We start from the raw sequence: 20,845 nt of genomic DNA, 5'->3' as shown, positions 1-20,845 counted from the left end.
AAAGCTTTCTTCTGTAGATGTGGAGATTCCATTAAATGTGTTATCATATATAAGAGGATATTTTTTTATTTATATTGACATATCTTTTCTTATTATTAATCAGAAATTTGACTTTATTAATTATTATCATGTTTCTGATTTGTCATAAAAAGAAAAAAGTCAACTTAATTTTAAATAGTAAATACCATTTTATCTATAGAAATTTATATATATAAATAAAATATGTATTTTAGAGTATTTATTTTGAGATTCCACTAAATTTCAAATCATTCTCTTATAGGCAAGATCAAGTAAAATTTTTCTGCTTCCAAGTTGTTTTACATTTTGTTAAAAACAAGTGAGTATCAATGTCTGTGTATTATTATTTCTAAATGTTGTTTATTATATAATTATATATAATCGTTAAAAATATCCTTCCCCTTTTGACCCAGGTCATTATCAGATGTAAAAACCCTACCTCTGTACTATTATTGATGACTAAATTAAATTTTTTTAATTATTATTTAAATTGACTAACTGATTGATATCTGAATAAACTTAAATATGAATACAAGTAAAGTTCAGTAATTTCAGATCTGCAATTTTTATTATTTTATGTTATGCAGAATCATTTTATTCTCCCTTCATAGATCAAATGGAAGGTTGTTGCTTATATTTTCTTTCAGCATATATATATATTTTAAATTTGTAGTTGGCATTGCATTTTTTTCTATTAGTGGATCATTATTTGTTTTAACCAAATTTTGTGATTGAATTGAGTTTTCATGAGAGGAATTTCCCATTTCAAGGATATAAAACTTTTGTTATCATATATTTATTTGTGTGTAAAATGTACTGCATATATATCTATATATATATATATATATATATATATTAATCACTGATATTTTTCACTACAACATTTGTTAATTTATATATAACTATCAGAGCCGAGATATTGTCAGCAGGAGATGATAGCTCATTCTAGATTATTCTTTTGATTTGATGCTTAGGATGCTAGAATAACATTCTAATACAAGTATTTTATACTGCAATAGTTTATAAAGATTCAGTTTAAACAGTCAATTTATTTTTTTTTAAAAAGCAAGCAATAAGATTTTTTATTAAATATATATATTTTTTAATTCTTAATGAAAATTTTAATGATAGGAATTTTGACTTAAATTTCATATTGAACATTCATTATATAAAAAATTAATAAATCTTTGAAAGGTATAAGACCCTTCTAGATTTTGTCTTTGAAATATTTTAAAAGTGCATTGTCAATGTTTAGGAGTGTTTTTTTTTCTCCAATAATTAATTATTCCATATTAAGACAAATGAAATGGACAATGGGATCTTAATGGAATATAAACACAATATGACTTCGGCGGTAAACTTTGAAATGTTTTTATTCATGTTTCACATAAGAAATTTGCTTTTTATTTTATTGGTATATTATTATATTCTACATTGTTGACAAAAGGATTATTATTAAAAATTCTGATTAAAATGTGATCAGTATTTTCGGAATTCTATGCTAATTTTTTATTTTAAAATCTTATTTACTTTTATGCTTATAGTTATGATTCATTTACTTTTAGATATCCATATGTAAATTCTGAGCAGCAGCAAATCGTACGAGATTTTGTTAAACATTGGATTCAAACACAGGTAGTTTGCAAAAGACTTTGATTTTTGAAAGAAAGTTTTCAGTCACTGTATTTCTTTGTAGATTGTTTTAATAAAAATTCACTTGTCATTATATCAGCATTCTGTTAGATTTTTAACTTTAATTTAAAAAAGAAGCCATAATATATTGCATGATATAAATGTGGCTGTTATGCAGTCTGCTGTTTCAAGCATCTAAAAACCACTGTCTTGTTCATAAATATATATGTATAACACTCTTATGTTCCTGTATGTGAGTATAAAATGCATAGCTGTTTTTATACATTCACTTAGTATGTGGGAGCAAGATTTGTTGCTTCATAATAATGCTTACATGTTTTCAATCATAATTTTCCAATGAATTTTAATAAATGTAAGTTTGATTTCACCATTGAAAATTTTCAACTTCTTTTATTTTGCATGGAATTAATATCAATTCTGAAATGTGATTGAGGATAAAAATAATTTATATATGAGTGGCAATTAATTATTTGAAGAAATATAATTTATAAATGACTTTTTCATAATCATGGAAAAATATCTTGTATTGGTTTCAAAACTTGCTAACGTAAATTATTTTATTGCGAACTTTTTTCACGTATTTTGATTTTTTATGGATGATTTCTATTTAATATAGTGCAGTATAATTTCATTTCTTTTCATATAGTGCAGTATAATTTCATTTCTTTTCATATAGTGCAGTATAATTTCATTTCTTTTCATTTTCTACAGAGTACATCATGTCAACCTGACGGCTCTTTAATTCAAAACAAAGCTTCTCAAATAATATGCATGGTTTTTCTTATGGATTTTCCTACTCGTTGGCCTACATTCTTTGATGATTTATTACAAACTCTTAATTTAGGAATAACATCTACAATTATTTATCTTCGAATCTTATTGACAATCAATTCTGAAATTGCCGACAGAGAAATTTCTAGGACTCAGAAGGTAATTTTCATTTTATATGTAAAACTGATAATTCTGATATTTTTTAATGTATACTTGCCTTTTTTCATGTTCTGCCTTACATAAGTGTTATAATTCAAATATGTAATAAATTTTATTTTTTTATTTTATTAATTTTTTTTTGTTGTTGTTTATGCCCTGTAAGCATTTTTTATGCCTATTATATTTGTTTTTAAATGTGATTCTAGGAGCTTGAAACTTTCACCTTTATAAAAGACACAATGCGAGAAACTTGCATTACAAAATTAGTAGATTCATGGCATCATATATTGGTAAGATTTACATCTGTTATGAAGAAAATTGCCTTCCAATCCTTAGCTATTAATTTCAAGATACAAATGAGTATTTAAAATTAGATATCTTTTTTACTATGAGTAAGACTTAAAGAGCTATTTTTTGGAGGATTTTCGGTCAGTTTCTCTCTATTATGATATTCAGTTACTTCTGTATGCTATTATTTTGTATATTTGCATCATATTGCATTACCAAATGAAAGACTTTTATAAAGTTTTAAAGTATAAAAAAATTAATTTATTTAGAAAAGTCCACTATTAATAAAATTTAATTGTGTTGCAGCTTGCCTTTAATTGTAATGTATTTAATATTTGAAAATACTACAAAATTTAAAAGATGTGAGATTGTTCTAAGTAGAGTAGCAATAAAAATGATTGTTTCCATTGAAGAGTCTCATTATGAAGGGAAAGAAAAGTTGTCCCCTGTTTTACGTGAGCCATACAATTGAATTTCTATTACCTAGTATTAAAATTGTACTTTTTTTTACTTCATTCTTTTCTTGGATGATTGTATAAAAGCAACTTTTAGATTAAAATATTATCTACAGGTTAAAAAACAACAACATCTGTATGGTTATTACTCATGCATTTCATGGCCCCTCAAATTTTAAAATATATCGTAGACTATAAAAGTCACTACTAGACGCATGTTTCATTTTTAATTTTGTAGATTACTTAATATTTATTTTGGAGATATAGGATCTCTTATTTAGGAAAAATTAGAAATGTTGGTTAGTGCAAACATAAGAATTAATAAAATTCTTTCCTGGATTAGGAAAGCTTTTGAGCTTAGTATTAAAAATTTGGATTGAATGCTGTTAAATCATATAATTTTTAAATTGCATTATTATATTTTAATTCAAATATGATATATTATGTAGATTCTGTGTTACTTATATATTATTTAAGATAATTAATGCGTTAAAATTTTAAAATGTTTAGGTAGCTTTACTTTAGACTTAAGTATTGGCAACATATTCCTTAGTTTTGAAGCATGTATTTTTTCATTTTCAGGTTACATACAAAAATGTTGATACTGAAATTGTATGCCTTTGCCTTGAAGTAATTGGTGCTTACATAGCATGGATTGATATTAGTCTAATTGCCAATGATCGTTTTGTCCAAGTATTTATTTCTTTTCTGTCCATTCCAAAACTTCGAGAATCGACATGTGATTGTATTGCTCAAATTATCAATAAAGGAATGGATCCAGTTGCGAAAGTAAAGCTTGTGGAATCCTATGCTACTGTCTTGAAGCAAGCTGGTGTATTAAATTTTACTGGGGTTAGTTTTTTTTTTTTTTTTTTTTTTTTTTCCCCTCCATCTGTTACTTCTTTGATTCCTTTTTTTCTTCTTCATGTATTTATTAATTACACAGCTTTGCCATTGTTTGTGCTTGCAACTAAATTGTATTTGTGATTTTTTAAAAAAATATTTTTTTAGAGCCCTGATGATGAAGACTTTATGGTAAAGCTTGCATCTTTGGTAAATACTATGGGAACTTCTATATTAAACAGTTGGACTAGGTAATATTCTATTTCAATGCATATTTCTGGCTTTCACTTTGCATCTCAATTGATATTCATGTATTTTGTTTCTATGGTTATATATATATATATATAATAAAAGCCATCATATCCATCATGTGTGGATTTTAAAATTGGCAGTTTTATAAAATTTGAAGAAAATAAATAAAGTCTTTTTATTATACTCTAACCACCTTTGGTGACCAGCTGGTTCGTCAATCTTAATGTTCATTTAAATTTTAATAATTAAATATTTTATGCAATTTCTACTTTAATAGATTCTTCATCAAAATATTTTAAAACTTCAAATTTTAATAGTCATATAATTCACTCATAATATTATAAAGGCCTTCAGTCATAACATAATATGTATCTCTCTAATTTTCTGTTAGCTCCCATAGAATTTATGCTTTAAATTAAAGTGGAAAGAATTAATCTGCAATTAATATAATAATATTTTTTACTGAAACAAAGCATATTTTTATAATATGATTACTGGTAACAGAGTCACTGAGCGTTTAAACTTTATGGGCACTATAGAATATCTTTCTTAATTTATATAATATCTCAAGAATTTGTCAACAAAATTTTTTGAGATTCATTATGAAAAGATCGATTAATTAACAATGTTTAATTTAAATGCATCAAACACTAAGAAAATAAACAGAATCGTTTAAAATAATCGGTCAAAAACAGGTTAAAAAATTACTTAAAAAACGATGAACTTAAACTAACATAAATACAATTTAATTACAAAAGCATACAACTAACCTAAAATAATTTAAATCGAGTCCGCTTCCGTTGAAATGTAAACAATCAGAATACAGTGCGCATGCGTGAATTTTCAACGCCAGTTACGGTAAGGCAAATGTGTGAATTTTTCTACACTAGTTGGGGTAAAGCTATGTAGATTAGGAATTTTTAATTTCCTTTAATCTGTTTTATTTTAATTCAAAAGTACTGCAGAATGAATCAAAAAGATCGATTAATTAACAATGTTTAATTTTAAATGTATAAAACATTAAGAAAATAAACAGAATCATTTGAAATAATTCGCCGAAAAAATGTTAACCCTTGCCTCATTGCTGTTGGGGGGGAAGAAAAAAAAACCTGAAGCCTTACTCATTTGGCGGTGGGGAAAAATGAAAGGATTTTTTTGGCGGGAAAATTAATTTTTAATTAATAATTAAAATTTCAAAAAAAAGGACCCCAGGTGCACATTCCCAACCTCCAAGGTATACACGTACCAAATTTGGTAGCTGTAAGTCAAATGGTCTTTTCTGTAGAGCACCAACACACACACACATTGAGCTTTATATATAAGTATAGATAGATATGATATTTATGTTAACCGTTTGCTTCCTACTGAAAAATTTTGTTGAAACTATTAGGAATTGAATTCTTGTAGTTGCTTATCTGAAAGAAGCATTGATATTCAATATAAGCACCATTTTTATATACAAAATTTTAGAACAGTTACCTGCAAAAGATTGCTTCAAAAGCAATATTTTACTTAATATAAAATCTGTTTAATTGCTGCTGTGGGGTTTTTTATGATAGTAAAACACTTCTATTGTTTTTATTGGTTTATTCTGCTAATGTATGTCATCATATTAAACATTTTAATATGTATTAAATTGGGTAAGTTAGATAATTTTCCTGAAGTTAAATTTCTAAATTTTTGTCCATTTGAATGAATAGAGAAACTGCAGCTGTTTTGCTTATTTAAAGCATAGTCATCTAAATTTCACTTTTAAAATTCCATCTTTTATTACAAATATTTAGGGTTTAAAAACTGCTAAATTAAATTTGATGTAATTTAATTCATAGTTATTACCTCTATAAAGATCAAAAGGTTATCTGAATATCTAATGATGGCTAAATTCATCTTTCCATACATACCATCAGAATATATATATATATATATATATATATATATATATATATATATATATATATATATATATAGCTAGCCCAGTGTCATCTGTAGCACTGGAGAGAGTTTTAAAATATCACTGCTGATTCGAAATTTTAACTTGTGTTTTAAATCCTAAGTGGTTTTTTTTAATATGTAAATAAAACTATTCATGAATAGAGATTAATTATGAGATCATAAATTTCATGGGGTATTTTTAATGCTGGATTGTAGCAAAGATCAGTGAGCTGAGGTCTGCAATTTTTATTATGCTGATTCATTATATTCCCCATTTATGGTACAGTTGGATGTTATTTCTATTATTTTCTTTCAGCATTTTTTTAAATTTTGTATTTGACAATGTTTTTTGTTATTAATAATTCAAGATTTGTTTCTATCTGTTTTAATGTTTGATGAATTTGTTGGTTCCTCTGGAAACTTTTTGGTAACCTACTTTTCTCTATTTATCTGTCCTGTAATGATGCCTACAAATAGTGGTAGTTTTTCAAATTTTTCATCAAACATTGCTACTCCTGGCATTAGTTCTATAAGATTATCATTATCTAATTGTTCATTCATCATCTAATTTATTTATAACAGTAACATTCTTAAACAATTATATACTTTATATAATAAAAAATATTAAGGATTTCAATCTCAGGATACTAGTAGAAAACAGGATTTCTAATTTATTTGATTAGTAGATCTGAAGCTTATGATTTTTTTACATCCTTAATTTTATTCTATTTAGTTTGCTAATTGCTAATTTATATTAAATTTTCTCTTTATCTAGGCTTCATAAATTAAAGGATACAGCAGGAATGACTGTTGTTGCCAATGCTATTCATGATAAAATTGAGCTTCTTTTAAAATTTTTAAATAATGATGATGATGAAGTATCTCAAGGTGTTATTGAATTTGCTCGGGAATATTTGCAATTTTTGAAAAATAAAGCCAGTGCTGGAGTGTACACAGCTTCCGATTCTGTTAACGTTGAGGTAATTAATTCATTTTGCTTGTTTTCTGCTTAGAACTTTTTAAAATAGAGTTTTATCTGGAAAAAAAATTTATAAGTCTGCTTTCTTCTAAATAAGAAGGTTCCAATAAGAATACTTTAAATTATAAATTGGAATCTATTATTAAATTTAAGGAAAATAATATTTTTATTATTTATATCTTGGATTAATAATTAAAACTGAAATGATTTACTCTTCTATCTATTTATTTCCTTACTTTTTGCTATAAAATAAAACCAATAAGGGTACATTTAAAACTGAATAATCATATAAAAAAACCTTTTTCTGAAAACATTTATTTATAAAATAATTGTGTTCTAATCAGCCTTTAAATTAAAATTTTATGATAGATTTCTTTCTTTTTTTTAAAATTTTATTTTGTGATTTTAAATTGTTTGAATTTTTTTAAAATGTAAAATGACTGTTTAAGTGTCTACATATTTCAATAAAGGATATTTTATTATACATTTTTAAAAAAAAATATTTATATTGATAGACTATTATGCATGCTATATATAACTGGAATGCACAAACTTTGGAATATTTGTCCCTTCTGTCAATTATCTTAAAGTAAAAATTATGCTGATCTTTGTACTCCTTTCATAACTTAAGATCAATTATATAAATGAATTGAAAATATGTGTTTTTGCTTTAAAAGCAAACATTTTAATTTCTAATTAAGCAGGTTCATGCAATCAGGGCATATCAAATATTGATAGAGCAATTTTAAGCTGAAATAAAGGATGTAGAATTTTGCTGCAACTTCTTTGTGCTCACTTGCAATCATATTGTGTAGCACATAATTCAATCTATAGATCAAACATATGATTTGATTTCTATTTCCTTTATATGGAGTATCTTTTAGTGAATTTTAATAGAATTTACTTTAAAAAGCAAGGTATGTTTAACTTGTAAAGAATGAAAATTTCATCTTTTAAAATGTTTGTTATGTGTAAAAAATTAAATACTGTATTTGCTATTTTTAGAATTTTGATTAGATTGCTGATTGTCTTCAAACTGTATAAATTTTTTGCATACTCCTATTGAGAGAATTCATGAATAGTAATAGTAACCATGGCCATATAACTAATTTCTAAACTATTAAATATAGCTATGATTCAAATAGTGTTTTAAATTACACTTTATAAATGTCACATTGACATTGAAGCACTGTAGTTTATTTCATCTAAAATTTCACTTTTTTCGCAATATATTGAAATGTCCAGTATATTTTGTATATGGATATAAAAGAAATTAAAATGCTTATAGTTAATATTTTTCTTAATAAATTTTTTCAATTCCATTTTAAATATGTGTTTTTGTCTTTAATTTCTGTATGTTTTTCTTACAGACTATTTTGTTTATAGTAATAAATAAATATAAGTATGATCCGTCAACTGATTTTTCTTGCCAGGTAAGCATTATTTTGACCCTTTTGACATTTATTTATGTGAAATAAAATTTTTATTTATATAAATGTTGCAAAATAAATTTTTGTAAATGTCAGATAAAGTATGCTGATTTGTGAGATGTTTAGAGTTTGAAAACAGCTGATTTGTGTTTTCAAACTCTAAATTTTTCTAAAAAAAGTTTCAGTGTATAAAATATTTCTATTGTACTAGATGTATTTTATTCACTTTTTGACTGACATTGATTAAAGGAAAAAAGTCCTTTATATGATGTATATTACATCTTATTTGTTTTACATTCTTTACTAAAAACATATGCAATGAACCTAATTAACTTTTATCATTATTTTTTAGCTGTATATGTAAATACTGAATATTTATCAAGCACATTTTATCTTTCAATCATTATTTGGCTTTATTAATTGCTAAGTTCATATGCTATGCATATAATATGCAACTACAGTTATGTAGTTGCATATTACAAATTATTTTAATTGTTTTGCACTTAAGTGTTCTTGATCAGATATATCAAATTTCAAAAATCTTTTTTTTTTATTGCCTATTCTGCATAAGTACCCAAATTCCCCTATAAAATTTGAATTTTCTTTTTTTACTTTCATTTCTTTTTGTTTTGTTTTGTTTCAGTTTTTGATGCATTTGCTTTTCAGGATCCAGAAGACGCTTTCTTTCTAGAATATAGGAAATCTTTAAAAGTGCTGTTTGATAATTTAGCTATGCTGGTAAAGAAATTTCATTTTTTCATCTATCTTTTATTATTTGTGTAGATATGCAAGATCCATGTTTTATTAATTAAACATGTGTATTCATTTTTCATTGTTTTATTTTCTCATACGAATCTTCTCATTGTATGAAGAAAATAAAACTACTTCCACATTTATTACCCCATAAATAGTCCAATTTTTTAAAATGTAATATGTTTTAGCTGAAATTTATCATACATTTTTCAGTATGTGAAGTATGATTTTTGTTATAATGAATGAGGCCTAGTATAATCCTTATTAATTATTTCAAAAATAGAGTAAATCTTCACAATTATTGAGAAAATTAAAATTTTATAATACATATTTTGCATGCTTTTACTTTATTATGTAATATACTTTAACAGAGAAATGATATATTTCATGAATTTTTTTAATTGAATTGATTGTATCTCTTGTATATATATATATATATATATATATATATATATATATATATATATTATTAATTGCACAAAGAAAATTGTTTGCTTAGCAAATTTAATTTAAACTAAGGTTATAAAAATGAATTCCAGATTTAAGGTTTACCTATTTCTAAAATATTTGCAGCATGTAACTGAAACAGTAATTAGTTACTACTTTAATTTTCATTCTTCCCATCCAAGCAATTGCTTAAATTTTTTTTATTTTTTATTTTTTTATGTTTGCTTGATTATATTTTTTAAGTAGATAAATTATTACTGAAAATAAATGAATATAAAAGCATGCTTTCCCTGTTAGATCTATCATAAAAATTTATAAGCAGTTTAATCTCTCTCCCCTTTGTTTCAGGCTTTGCACAGGCTCATTTACTCTTCTAAGAATAATTTTGATATCTAAGTATTGTCCTTCTGATTCTTAGTTAATGATCCTTGAAATATAGTTTCATTTAATATTCTGCCATGTGATTGCAGTGGTTCTTAACTATAATGTTTGTCAGAATTTTCAAAGTTTATGAAATGTATTTTTCTTTGTTAACATTATTTGATTCTATTACAGCTTTATATTTTCTCTTAGGACTTGGATCTTGTATTTTCTCGGACCAAAGGTGTGATTACACAAACTTTAAACCAGTGGAGAAACCTTCCATATAATGATATTGAAGTAGCTATTACTTTTCTATATCTTCTTGGAGAAGTTGTGCCTGTAAGTGTTTATAAAATTTCCCTACTTCCATCCCATTATTTATTTATTAGCATTTTAGATACTCATTTTCCTTCAAACTTTTCAGCATACGAACAGATGAGTAAAATAATAATTTATTGGCCAAAAAGGGCCATGATTTTTTTATTTTTTATTTCTTTGCAATTTTCCATATTGCAATTATATCAGTTAAAAATAATACAAGATCTTGCCTTGACTTTTACAGCTAAAGAATAAGGAAATCAGGGGAGGGGGGACACAGGATATTTGCAGTTCTTGGAAAAGGCTGAATGAAATTCTTGAAATATTGAAGGAATTTGCTGAATGAGTAAATTCTTGAAATGATGCTTTCCAAATCGTTTTTACAAACATAGTTATTATTTGTTATGATTCTAGAAAAGAAACTGAAATAAAATCAGTTTCAAACGGCTGGATATAAATATTTGAACTTCTAGATCAGTGAAAAAGTTAAACACATGGAACTGAAATGCTTATTAATTGCTGCATTATCTTTTATACTTCTTTTGAATGCAAGTGATTGTTTTATATATATATGTAATGACATTTTAAAATTTTAATTTCAATTTAATTAATTTCCAAGATTTTATCTTAATTTAGCCCATAGTAACTTCATTCTAAAAATATTCTCTTATTTCGTGATCCAATTCCACTTTCTCTACTTAATTAATTCAAGATAAGCTTTATAAAACTGCTGAATCGGCTAAACGCCATTACTTTCACACGCTCTGCGTGAAGGGGTAAAAAATGTCCAGTAAGCACATTCTTTCTTAAAAGATCCCTGTGTTTCCCTTACATTGATTGACATGCGTCAGAAATCCCTATCAGAATCTTATTAATATATTAGCACTATGAAGAAATATTTTCCCTATCAAAATCTAAGGTTATATAAGACGAGTGATAATTTATTTCGTCCCTTCTTCCCCACTTCAGCTTTTGTACTGCACTGTGGGGGACGTCTTGTCCGCGTCTCTGCTTGTAAATAATTATGCTTTCCCGATGTATTAAAAAGAATTTAAAAACGTAAAAAGAATCTTTTCACTATCTTCAAAATTGCATGCATCCTGCTTCACAACAAATAATGTTATATAATATGGCTACTACTTTTTTTAAGTGTATCACTTTTTAACCTTAAAAAGTATTATTTTATTGAAAATCAAGTAATAAAAAGTTATAATATTGCCGCATTGAAAAGAGGCAGTCGGCTCTCCATGGCCGAATGGTCATAGACTGATCTCATAATCAAGAGATCGGAAATTCGAATCCCGCTAGAGACAATGCGATTCATAGTTTGTGTAAATATTTAATTCTTTGATTTTATGTTTTCCTTTATTTTATGTTCCAGAAGATTCTGGACCTTTCTTTAGTTTACCAGATAAGTGTTCTGGACTTTTCTTACTGTCTCCAGAAAAGTATTCTGGAACTTTCCCTGCTAGTATAAAAGCAGAAGATGTGTCAGTCACTGTGTTCTCAGTTGAGTTAATAAATGAGTTTAGCTCTACTTCTTGTGTGTGTCATTGAGTTCCACACTAAAGTACCTACGTGACAATATAATAAAGTATTACTCATTTTTATAAATATTTGCCTATTAAATGTATTAGTTCATTTCTTTTGATAGAGACATCTTTTACATTTATAATTTTCTTTGTAATAAAAATACATAATTACTAATTACTTGATTTTTCTTACAACTGCTTGTTTTAAAATTGAATGAAATTTGTTTATATGACTTCATTTTCTTGAGAAAATAATGCTTTGTTTTATTTAATTGAAATTTGTAGAATTGCCAAGGGAATCCAGTTGGAAATACATCTGATAAAAAAACAGAAATGAATGAAATGCTTCACTTGGTAAGTCTGTGTTGTACAGTTTATGCATTTATTTATTTAATTAATTTGCTATATCACTTATCTGCTTGTTTTTTGTTGCAGTTAGTCACTTCAGGTGTAAGTAGACAAGGTCATGTAGCTGTTATTCTTCAATTTTTTGAAACTGTTGTGCGTTTTGAGAAATTTTTTAATCAAGAACCTCATCATATCCCTGAAATACTTGTAAGTATTTCATAGTATTTCCAAGTACTTTTTTAAATTACAAAAATCAATTATTTTATTTTTAAAAATCATTACAATTAGTTGTGGAAGATACAATTCTATGATTATTAGTATAATTTTCTAAGAATAATTTTCCATTGATTTTTTTTTTTTTTTATAGCTTAGCTTTATTTGATATTGCAATTTTAATTTTGGTTACAATTTTTAGTTGTTAATCTCCATACTGTTTTTCAACCCCTTCAGTTTTCTACTGTGTGTATTTACTGTGCAATTTTTCTGAAATATTTTAAAGTTTGGGCATTTTTCTTTGAAAAATGTATTTTTTGGAATACCAGTTCTATGATCTGAAGGATTGTGCATATTAAATCATGCAGAAATACAAATGTCTTTATACTGATGATATATCTATATTCAAGTTCCAATTAAGAATTTATTCTGTCCATTTATCTACAAATTGAATGTATGGAGTGTAACAGCTATAAAGTTAACTAAAGGGATATGTGAAAATATGCTTGTAGCACTCATTTAGTCAAAGAGAGAGAGAGAGAGACTATTCGAAAAGTCTGAAATAATATTTCTTCCAAAAAAATTAAGAAATCTGCATAAAATATTTATTAATGAGGATTGCATGATCTAAAATAAAAGCCTCTGAAATACTTTTAGAACTATTTAGAACTTCATTTTCATATAAATGATATTGTTTTTTTCTTGATGTTGCTAATGAAAAATTAGCTAATATGTAATCTTATTTAATAAATCACTCTCTGTGGCTTGTAATAATTAAACTGGCACCATGTCATGTATTTTTGAGGTATTCTTGTAGTAGATGTACCACTCTGCCATTTATTTCTTAGATACCATCATTGAGCATCAGTGATCAAGATCTAGTCTATTTCGAAGTTTCTTGCATTCAATTTGCTAGCAAAGTTATTAGGTTCTAGTTTCTGTCTCCAGAGTCTTTAAGTGTGTGTATAAAAAAAAAAAAAAAAAAAAAAAAAAAAAAAAAAAAAAAACTTTTTTTTTTAACATGCTTTAAATGCCCATAAGTATTGCAAACCAAATTTCTTTGACCTATCTGTGCCATTCTTTACAATGGACAAGTATAATAGAGTTCTGAATGGCTGTGTCATCTCTAATAAGTGTCTAGAGATGTTTGAAAAAAAATTTTAATATAAAAAAATTCTACAGTTAAGATATAAATACTGAGGAGAGAAAAAAAAAAGTGCTGTTATTATTAAAGATGGGGTTGAAAAAATATTTCAAATTTCATGTTGTTTTCTTTATTCCTCCCCTCCCCTTTTTCTTTTTGTGATAAAATTGTACTATAATTTGTTATTAGGGAGCATTCCTGGATGAAAGAGGGCTCAGAAATAGTGATTCTCATGTTAGAAGTAGAGCTGCTTATTTGCTTTCCAGATTTGTTAAATGCCTAAAGTAAGTTTTTATATAAGATTTTTTTTTGTTCAATATTTAAATTTTTAATTAAATGTACTGTGAAGTAAATTTTAAATAGATTTATTATTGTTATTATTTTGAATAGTTACAAATAATCTTTGAAATTATTTTATTTCTGATAAATTTCTGGTATTTAATATAAATAATATTGAATAAAAGAACAATTTATTTGAAAAGATAATCATTGTTTTTAAACTTTTGTGAATAACAATCATTTTCATCTTAAAATGGTACAAAGTCTGTTCTATGATTTGTTCTTATTTCCTTAAGTTTTGACTTTATATCTATAATAATTTGTCCTAGCAATAATCTGAGTGCTCTAAAAGAAAGTTCAATACAAGTGGAATACATTAAAATCAGTTAACAGATGCCGAAGTATTATTAAATGTTGTATCTAATAAATGGTTAAAGAATGGATTAACATTGCTTGTTATTCCTTACTATGGTATCATTCTTGAGTTTTTTGATGGGATGTTTAGAGCAAAAGGGAAATCAAGTTACAGTAAAAAAAATGTGATAAAAAAATAATCATGAAATTTTTCAGAATGTCTATTTGTAGAGTACGTTTCACACTGTTCCTAAACTTAAGAATAACAGAACATACTTTGTATAATACATAATTTAAGCTTGTTGAGAGAAATTTATATAAAATTCTTAAAGATGAAATTTTGCAAAATGATTGAACATGGACATGATTCCTTTGTGCATTAAACATCTGAAATGTAAGTAATGAGGGAAAATGTAGGTTGTATGTTTTGATATGACGATTTAAGGAAGTTTATATTCTTATAATTGTCTGTACTGGATATCTAAAATCAAATCCATTGTGATATCAAAGGTGTTTTTTTTAATCATTATATTCTAATGAAATATGCATTGAAGATATTGTCCCTTCAGAAATATAATCTATAGTATAATGATCCATTATTTCTGTTGCATAATGTAATAGAAACTATTAGACATAGTGACACTAGCTATCTATACCATTATTATTACTTATTATTTATCTATGCCATTCTAATTTGTCTACTATAGTAATGAAAATATAAGTGCATAGAATTAATCTATGGTTATTATGATGTATCTTAAATATGTTTAGTTTGATTCAGTACTAAAAGAATCATTAAAGTAAAAGAATTTAAATTTTAAAAAATTGTCATCAATTTTCATATTATGCTAAATTTTTTTTTTTTATTTATGTTGCAAAATAATAGTTTATAAAAATTTGTTAGTTAACATTTTCATTCCTTTTTTTTCAAATTTATATAGTATATCATTAGCCCTTGCAGTTTAATTTTTAAATGAAATCCTTATTCTTTTCTTTTTAAAGGGGACATATGCCAAACTACACTGGAGGAATATTGAAACAACTGCAAGATTTACTTGATTTACAAATTCCTGTTAATGGAGTTTCATCCTCATTAGTTTCACCGGATGATCAACTCTACCTCTATGAAACTGCTGCTATACTTATTGTGTCAGGCAATTTTGGTCCTGGAGTATGTTTCCATTTTGCTTGCAAGTTTCATGTATAGATTAGTATTTCTTGAAATATGAAATGCAATTTAAAGATTTTTTTAAAAAAGTATAAAAATAAATGTTCTAGGTTTGCTGGTTAACAGTTCTTAATATCCTTAAAGATAAAAATTATATCTTGGAAGAAACGTTTATTCAAAGTATGAGGTATTGCTGGCAAAAAATTTTGCCCATCAATTCTTCAAATTGCAGATGCCCTTCTAGAAACATCATTCATATTTTGAAATGATTCAAATAGCAAGCCTTTTGATATTTCTGCAATTGCTGAAGTATTGTGGGAAGGTCTGTGAGATCTAAATGAAAACAAACAGTAATCCAAAGGGATCAAGCCTAGTGAGTACAATAGGTGGGACAAGTGTTCTCATGTGTTCCAACCATTTTGCTATGTGTGATGAGCTGTAAATCACTCTTGCTGCAAAATCACTTTTCTTGTCTTGCAACTCAAATTGGATACCTTTTTGATTGATGCAGTATTCAAATTGTTCAGTTGTTGATGTTAGAGAATAGTATACATCGTTTCACTTGATTTTAGAAGCTAATACATTCTGTTCAACCACACTACACTCTGCTTCCCACCAAGTGCAAAAATATATAATCCCCACTTTCCAATCATCTAAGCCAATGCACACTCATGTCTTGCATTAGAATATTATCAAGTTTCCATAAAGATATTATAGCTGCTCTTGTTCTTAATTGAACAATATGTTTTATTTTGTTTGAGACTAACCATGTTTACCTTACAAACATAATATTTAGTGAACTCAAAGCCAATTGTACATCAATGGTAGTATTTTGACAGATACTTTTTTTTAGCAACAAACTGTGATTTAATAGTTGAATCTATGAGCAAAGTCTTACTCCCATCACCATCAAGTGAAGAAATTAAAACTTTCGTAATGAGCATGTCTAGTATAAAAAGTTAAATATATGAATAGTTTGAATTCATTAAATTTTTCAAATTTATATTAACACATAGTAAATTCGAAGAAGACCGGAAAGTTAATTTCTATTTTAGAGAATATTATATTATTAGCTTGCCAATATTTCTCTTTAGCTGAAATCCTTTGCAATCTATGACTTTAGCTTGGATTCTAGCATTAACTTTTTAAAATGGAATATTTTAGGGGCATAGAAACTTGACAATTATTTGTCCAGTTGATCAAATGTGACAAAAAACATTATTTTGACCGTTTTAAAATATTTAATTTGTACCCAATTGTCACAATTTTTTTAATGCTTTGCTGACGCAGTCGCTGATAAATTGAACTGTTGATAGAATTGACTGAACTGTTCAGATTAAATAGTTTTGCGGGATAATGAAAAATAATAATAATGTACTCATGTTCAAGTAATGCACACAGCATAAAACAAACACAAAAGACATTCTCTATTAGATTTGTTAAACTGCCTTACTACTCTCTCTCTCTCTCTTTTTTTTTTTTTTTTTTTTTTTTTTTTTACTCTGCTGCTGGATTGTTAGAAACAAATGAACTTGCCAAGCAAACAGATATAGACAAAAATCAACTCTGGAAGATATTAATTTTTATTTATTTATAATATCTTAAATGAGATTTTGATCATTGCATGTGATCCTTTTTTATGAGGTATATTGTTGTTTTCATTTTTCTAAGTCCTTTTCTGAATTTTTTTTATTTATTTTGTAAGCAGTAATATAAAAGCTCCTATGAAGTGGGTTGTCAAAAAGAAAAAAATAAAAGTATTCCTACAGTCCAAATAAGGCATTTGTGTAGTTGTTTTTGCATGTAAATAGAGTTAGTAAGGAGTTGTATAATTTAAATCTTCATTTGCATTTCTGGAGCAAATTAGTTGAGTTTCCATGAAAATTTTATAAATAGATAATTAGGTTGGGAAATCTTCTTTGAATGCATTTTTTTTATTAAAACCAATCACTCATTTTCTTTCATAAAATTATTCCTCAAGTCTTAAATTAACTTTGCTTTCATTCTAAATAATTAAAATTTCCTATATGTGAATAAATACTAATGTTATGTTTAGATGCATACATTCTATTGTGAACAAAAACATAAATTTTGTGTTTGATCATTTTAATTAGGTTTATATTTAGGTTGCATATTATAAAAAAAGTATAAAGTTTTAAACAAAATTTTAAAAAAATGTTTCATGCATATTTTTAAAGCATTATTTGATTATTCATAATTTTACAGAATAAACAGGCTATCCTGAAAAGTTTGCTTCTTCCTGTTGCTCAGAAGTTTGAAATGTTGCTACAGAAGCTTCCAAATACTTCTGAGGAAAGACAACGCAGAGAAATTGCCAAATGCATGAATCATGCTATTGCAGTTACAAGGTAAAAATTATTTTATGTATTCTTGTTTTAAAAATGTTGAGAAGTGACTGGTTAAAACCAGATAATTGTAAAATTATAACCAATTTCTATCAATAATTTATAGTATTGTGATATAGACATTGCGTGATGTGCAGGTCTGAGGAAGAATGATGACAATATAAGTGTCATTTTCATCATTTAGACATATTTCAAAATTATTAGATACATCACAATATTTTTTATTACTTATATTAATTCAAAATGAAACATAAGTAAAATTAACTTGATTTATTTTTAAAATATTCTCTGAAAGTTATTAATGATTTTTTTAAATATAGCATGCTGTTGGATTTTAAAATATTCTCTGAATAATAAATATGCTTGTTTGTTTTTTAAATGTAGCAAGCAGTTGGATTTTAAAATACATTCTAAATAATAAATATATACTCTGAATAATGAAAATTACTTGGTGTATCAAAAAAATAAATGCTTTTTTTAATGTGAGGAATCATGCAAAACAATATTGAGCAGATATTGATTTGATAGTCAGATTTGTATTTGGTAAGTCAGATTCACATTTGCTAAGATGATAGCTTGCAAGGGTAGCTCCAAAAAATTTGATTTTTACTTATCAGCTAATAAGTCCCAGTTTTTGTTTATTTATTTATTTTACAAACATAGCCTTGTTAATAAAAACATTTTTAATAACTTTGTTGTCTCAGAATTTTTTTTTTCCATCTCACAGGATGAAAGACATATAAGGATAAAAGGTGTATTTGTATTAAGTGATTAAATGGTTGGAGAATATTTCACTATTGATTGAAAATCATAGATGAGAATCATTTAGTGTGCATTTCTTTATAATTTGTTCTTTGTATTTTTCAGTCGCACCAGTAAAGCTTTTTCTAATCAACAGACTATGAAAAGCAATGGATGTGTAGAAGTGTATTTGCAAGCTTTACAGATATTTCTAGGGGCTTTAAATGTAAGAATTGGCACTTCATTGAGTGCTTTTATTTTTGTGTTAGTAAAGTATGGGAATTAAATTTTGCTTCAAGAAGTAAAATTTAATGAAATTGACCTTTCTATAAGATATTGGAAATATTGTTTTACTATTTGATTTATGTTTTACTCCATTTGAATTATTTCTTGGAAAAGTTACAAAAAAAAAAAAAAAATGAAAATAAAGTATCATTGTATGAAATAGTTTTATTTAAGTATGTTATTGGAAATATTGCAATAGATTTTCTATCAACAGTTTACCTTAAAGTATTTCAGTACTTGAAATATCAAAACTAGCTACATTAATCCTGATTAATAATTATTGAATCATCATCTAAGTAAAATATTTTTTTTAAAGGTTTCTAATACTTTAGTATAATATTGAAATTTAATACAAGTTTGTCCCATATGTTGAGAAAATTGTTTGAATTATAAAATGTTATCAATGTAAAAGTGTTGATCTGCATTTAAAAATTTTTTATAAGGTTTTATTAATCTACAAGATGTATTCATATTCTATTCAGAAATCATTATTATTTTTATTCTGAATAGGAAAGTAATCTCTCATTAAAACCTTATCCACAGTTTGTAAAGATATTGAGTTGAATTAAGTTTTAAAATAATTAATCATTTTGGTATAGATGAGTAACATTTTTATGCAACATTGTATTTCAAGTTTCTTAAACATTTTGTTTTTAAATTTATTATTTCTAAATATAAATATCTCTTAGAGATTTTCAATATTATATTTGAAAAATTTCCTTAGCTTCCATATGAACAAGCAACATTACAATCTGCAGTGAGACAGTATCTTCATCGAATGGTCGTATGCTTAGAATCTGAAGTATTACCATATTTTCCTATTGCTGCAGAACAACTGCTGAAGTCTTCTGATATACGTAGTATACAGGAGTTCATACCTTTGATTAACCAAATAATTATGAAATTTAAGGTATTTATGCATTGTGTTTGAACTCTAGAATTATTTTGTAGGTAAGGTATTTATGCAAATTTAATTTTTTTAAAAATTAAATTTGAAATAATAATTAATATAGCAATTCAAGAAGAATCTTTTCTTCATATCAGTCATTAAAATCGAATTTTTTCTTTGCTTACTTGTGATATTATTTTAATTTCATTATTTTAAAGTATATATGCTGTAGCTGGTTGCTCTGTATTTTTCCTAATTTAGGATTCAAACATTTTTGCTGTTGATCCCTCTGTCCACAGAAAAAAACCTGTGTTCTTTTTTATTCTTATTTCTTCCAAAAGAGTATACTGCAGGAATAAATTAATTTTTATTGATTTACAACTCAAAGTTCTCATTCAAGTATAAAATGTTGATTTTTATCCTGTCTGAGGGTGTTTTTCTCTTAGAATGTCTAAAACTTTCTCTAATAAAAAATTCTATACAGAGCTTAATAGATGTTTTCTAATGTCAACTAGAAATAAATTAGTAAAATAACATATTACTGATAATTATAAAAGTACTCAGTTAAAAATAGTTATTTAAAAAATTTTAATGAGGATTTTTATCCCATAACTGGAGACATGAATTTCTTTATGCAGTCAGACATGTAGAGTAAAAAATACTTCATTGTAATTTTTCTTTTTTGTCTTTTATAAATAACATTGGAATTTGTCTTGGAAATGCAGTATATTCTAAAAATCAATTAATTACCAAAAATAATAAAAATATTAATATTAAAAATTCTGCAATAATGTTAATAAATAATTATGTTATATTATTAAATGTTGAGAAAATTTTGTAAGAAAAACCTAAGCAATCTTTTAGT

At 25.7% G+C, this 20,845-nt stretch overlaps 1 protein-coding gene across 1 annotated transcript in view; it reads left to right on the top strand.

The window, feature by feature from the left end:
• The window catches only part of LOC129963609 (exportin-T-like), a 37,015-nt gene that overhangs the window by 8,368 nt on the left and 7,802 nt on the right, over positions 1-20,845 (top strand). Inside the window, exons 4-20 of the mRNA XM_056078084.1 lie at positions 281-337; positions 1,584-1,653; positions 2,383-2,601; positions 2,808-2,891; positions 3,927-4,196; positions 4,356-4,438; positions 7,147-7,351; positions 8,721-8,783; positions 9,447-9,518; positions 10,554-10,682; positions 12,479-12,547; positions 12,629-12,748; positions 14,088-14,182; positions 15,534-15,702; positions 17,926-18,068; positions 18,933-19,032; positions 19,816-20,001. Coding sequence (XP_055934059.1) covers positions 281-337; positions 1,584-1,653; positions 2,383-2,601; positions 2,808-2,891; positions 3,927-4,196; positions 4,356-4,438; positions 7,147-7,351; positions 8,721-8,783; positions 9,447-9,518; positions 10,554-10,682; positions 12,479-12,547; positions 12,629-12,748; positions 14,088-14,182; positions 15,534-15,702; positions 17,926-18,068; positions 18,933-19,032; positions 19,816-20,001 — 2,134 coding nt within the window. The remainder of the gene's footprint in view (positions 1-280; positions 338-1,583; positions 1,654-2,382; positions 2,602-2,807; positions 2,892-3,926; positions 4,197-4,355; positions 4,439-7,146; positions 7,352-8,720; positions 8,784-9,446; positions 9,519-10,553; positions 10,683-12,478; positions 12,548-12,628; positions 12,749-14,087; positions 14,183-15,533; positions 15,703-17,925; positions 18,069-18,932; positions 19,033-19,815; positions 20,002-20,845) is intronic.

The sequence above is a fragment of the Argiope bruennichi genome, chromosome 1, assembly GCF_947563725.1.
Source record: "Argiope bruennichi chromosome 1, qqArgBrue1.1, whole genome shotgun sequence".
NCBI classification, from domain to species: domain Eukaryota; kingdom Metazoa; phylum Arthropoda; class Arachnida; order Araneae; family Araneidae; genus Argiope; species Argiope bruennichi.
The sequence above is the reverse complement of the archived record's forward strand: the minus strand, read 5'-3'. Positions and strand labels throughout refer to the sequence as shown.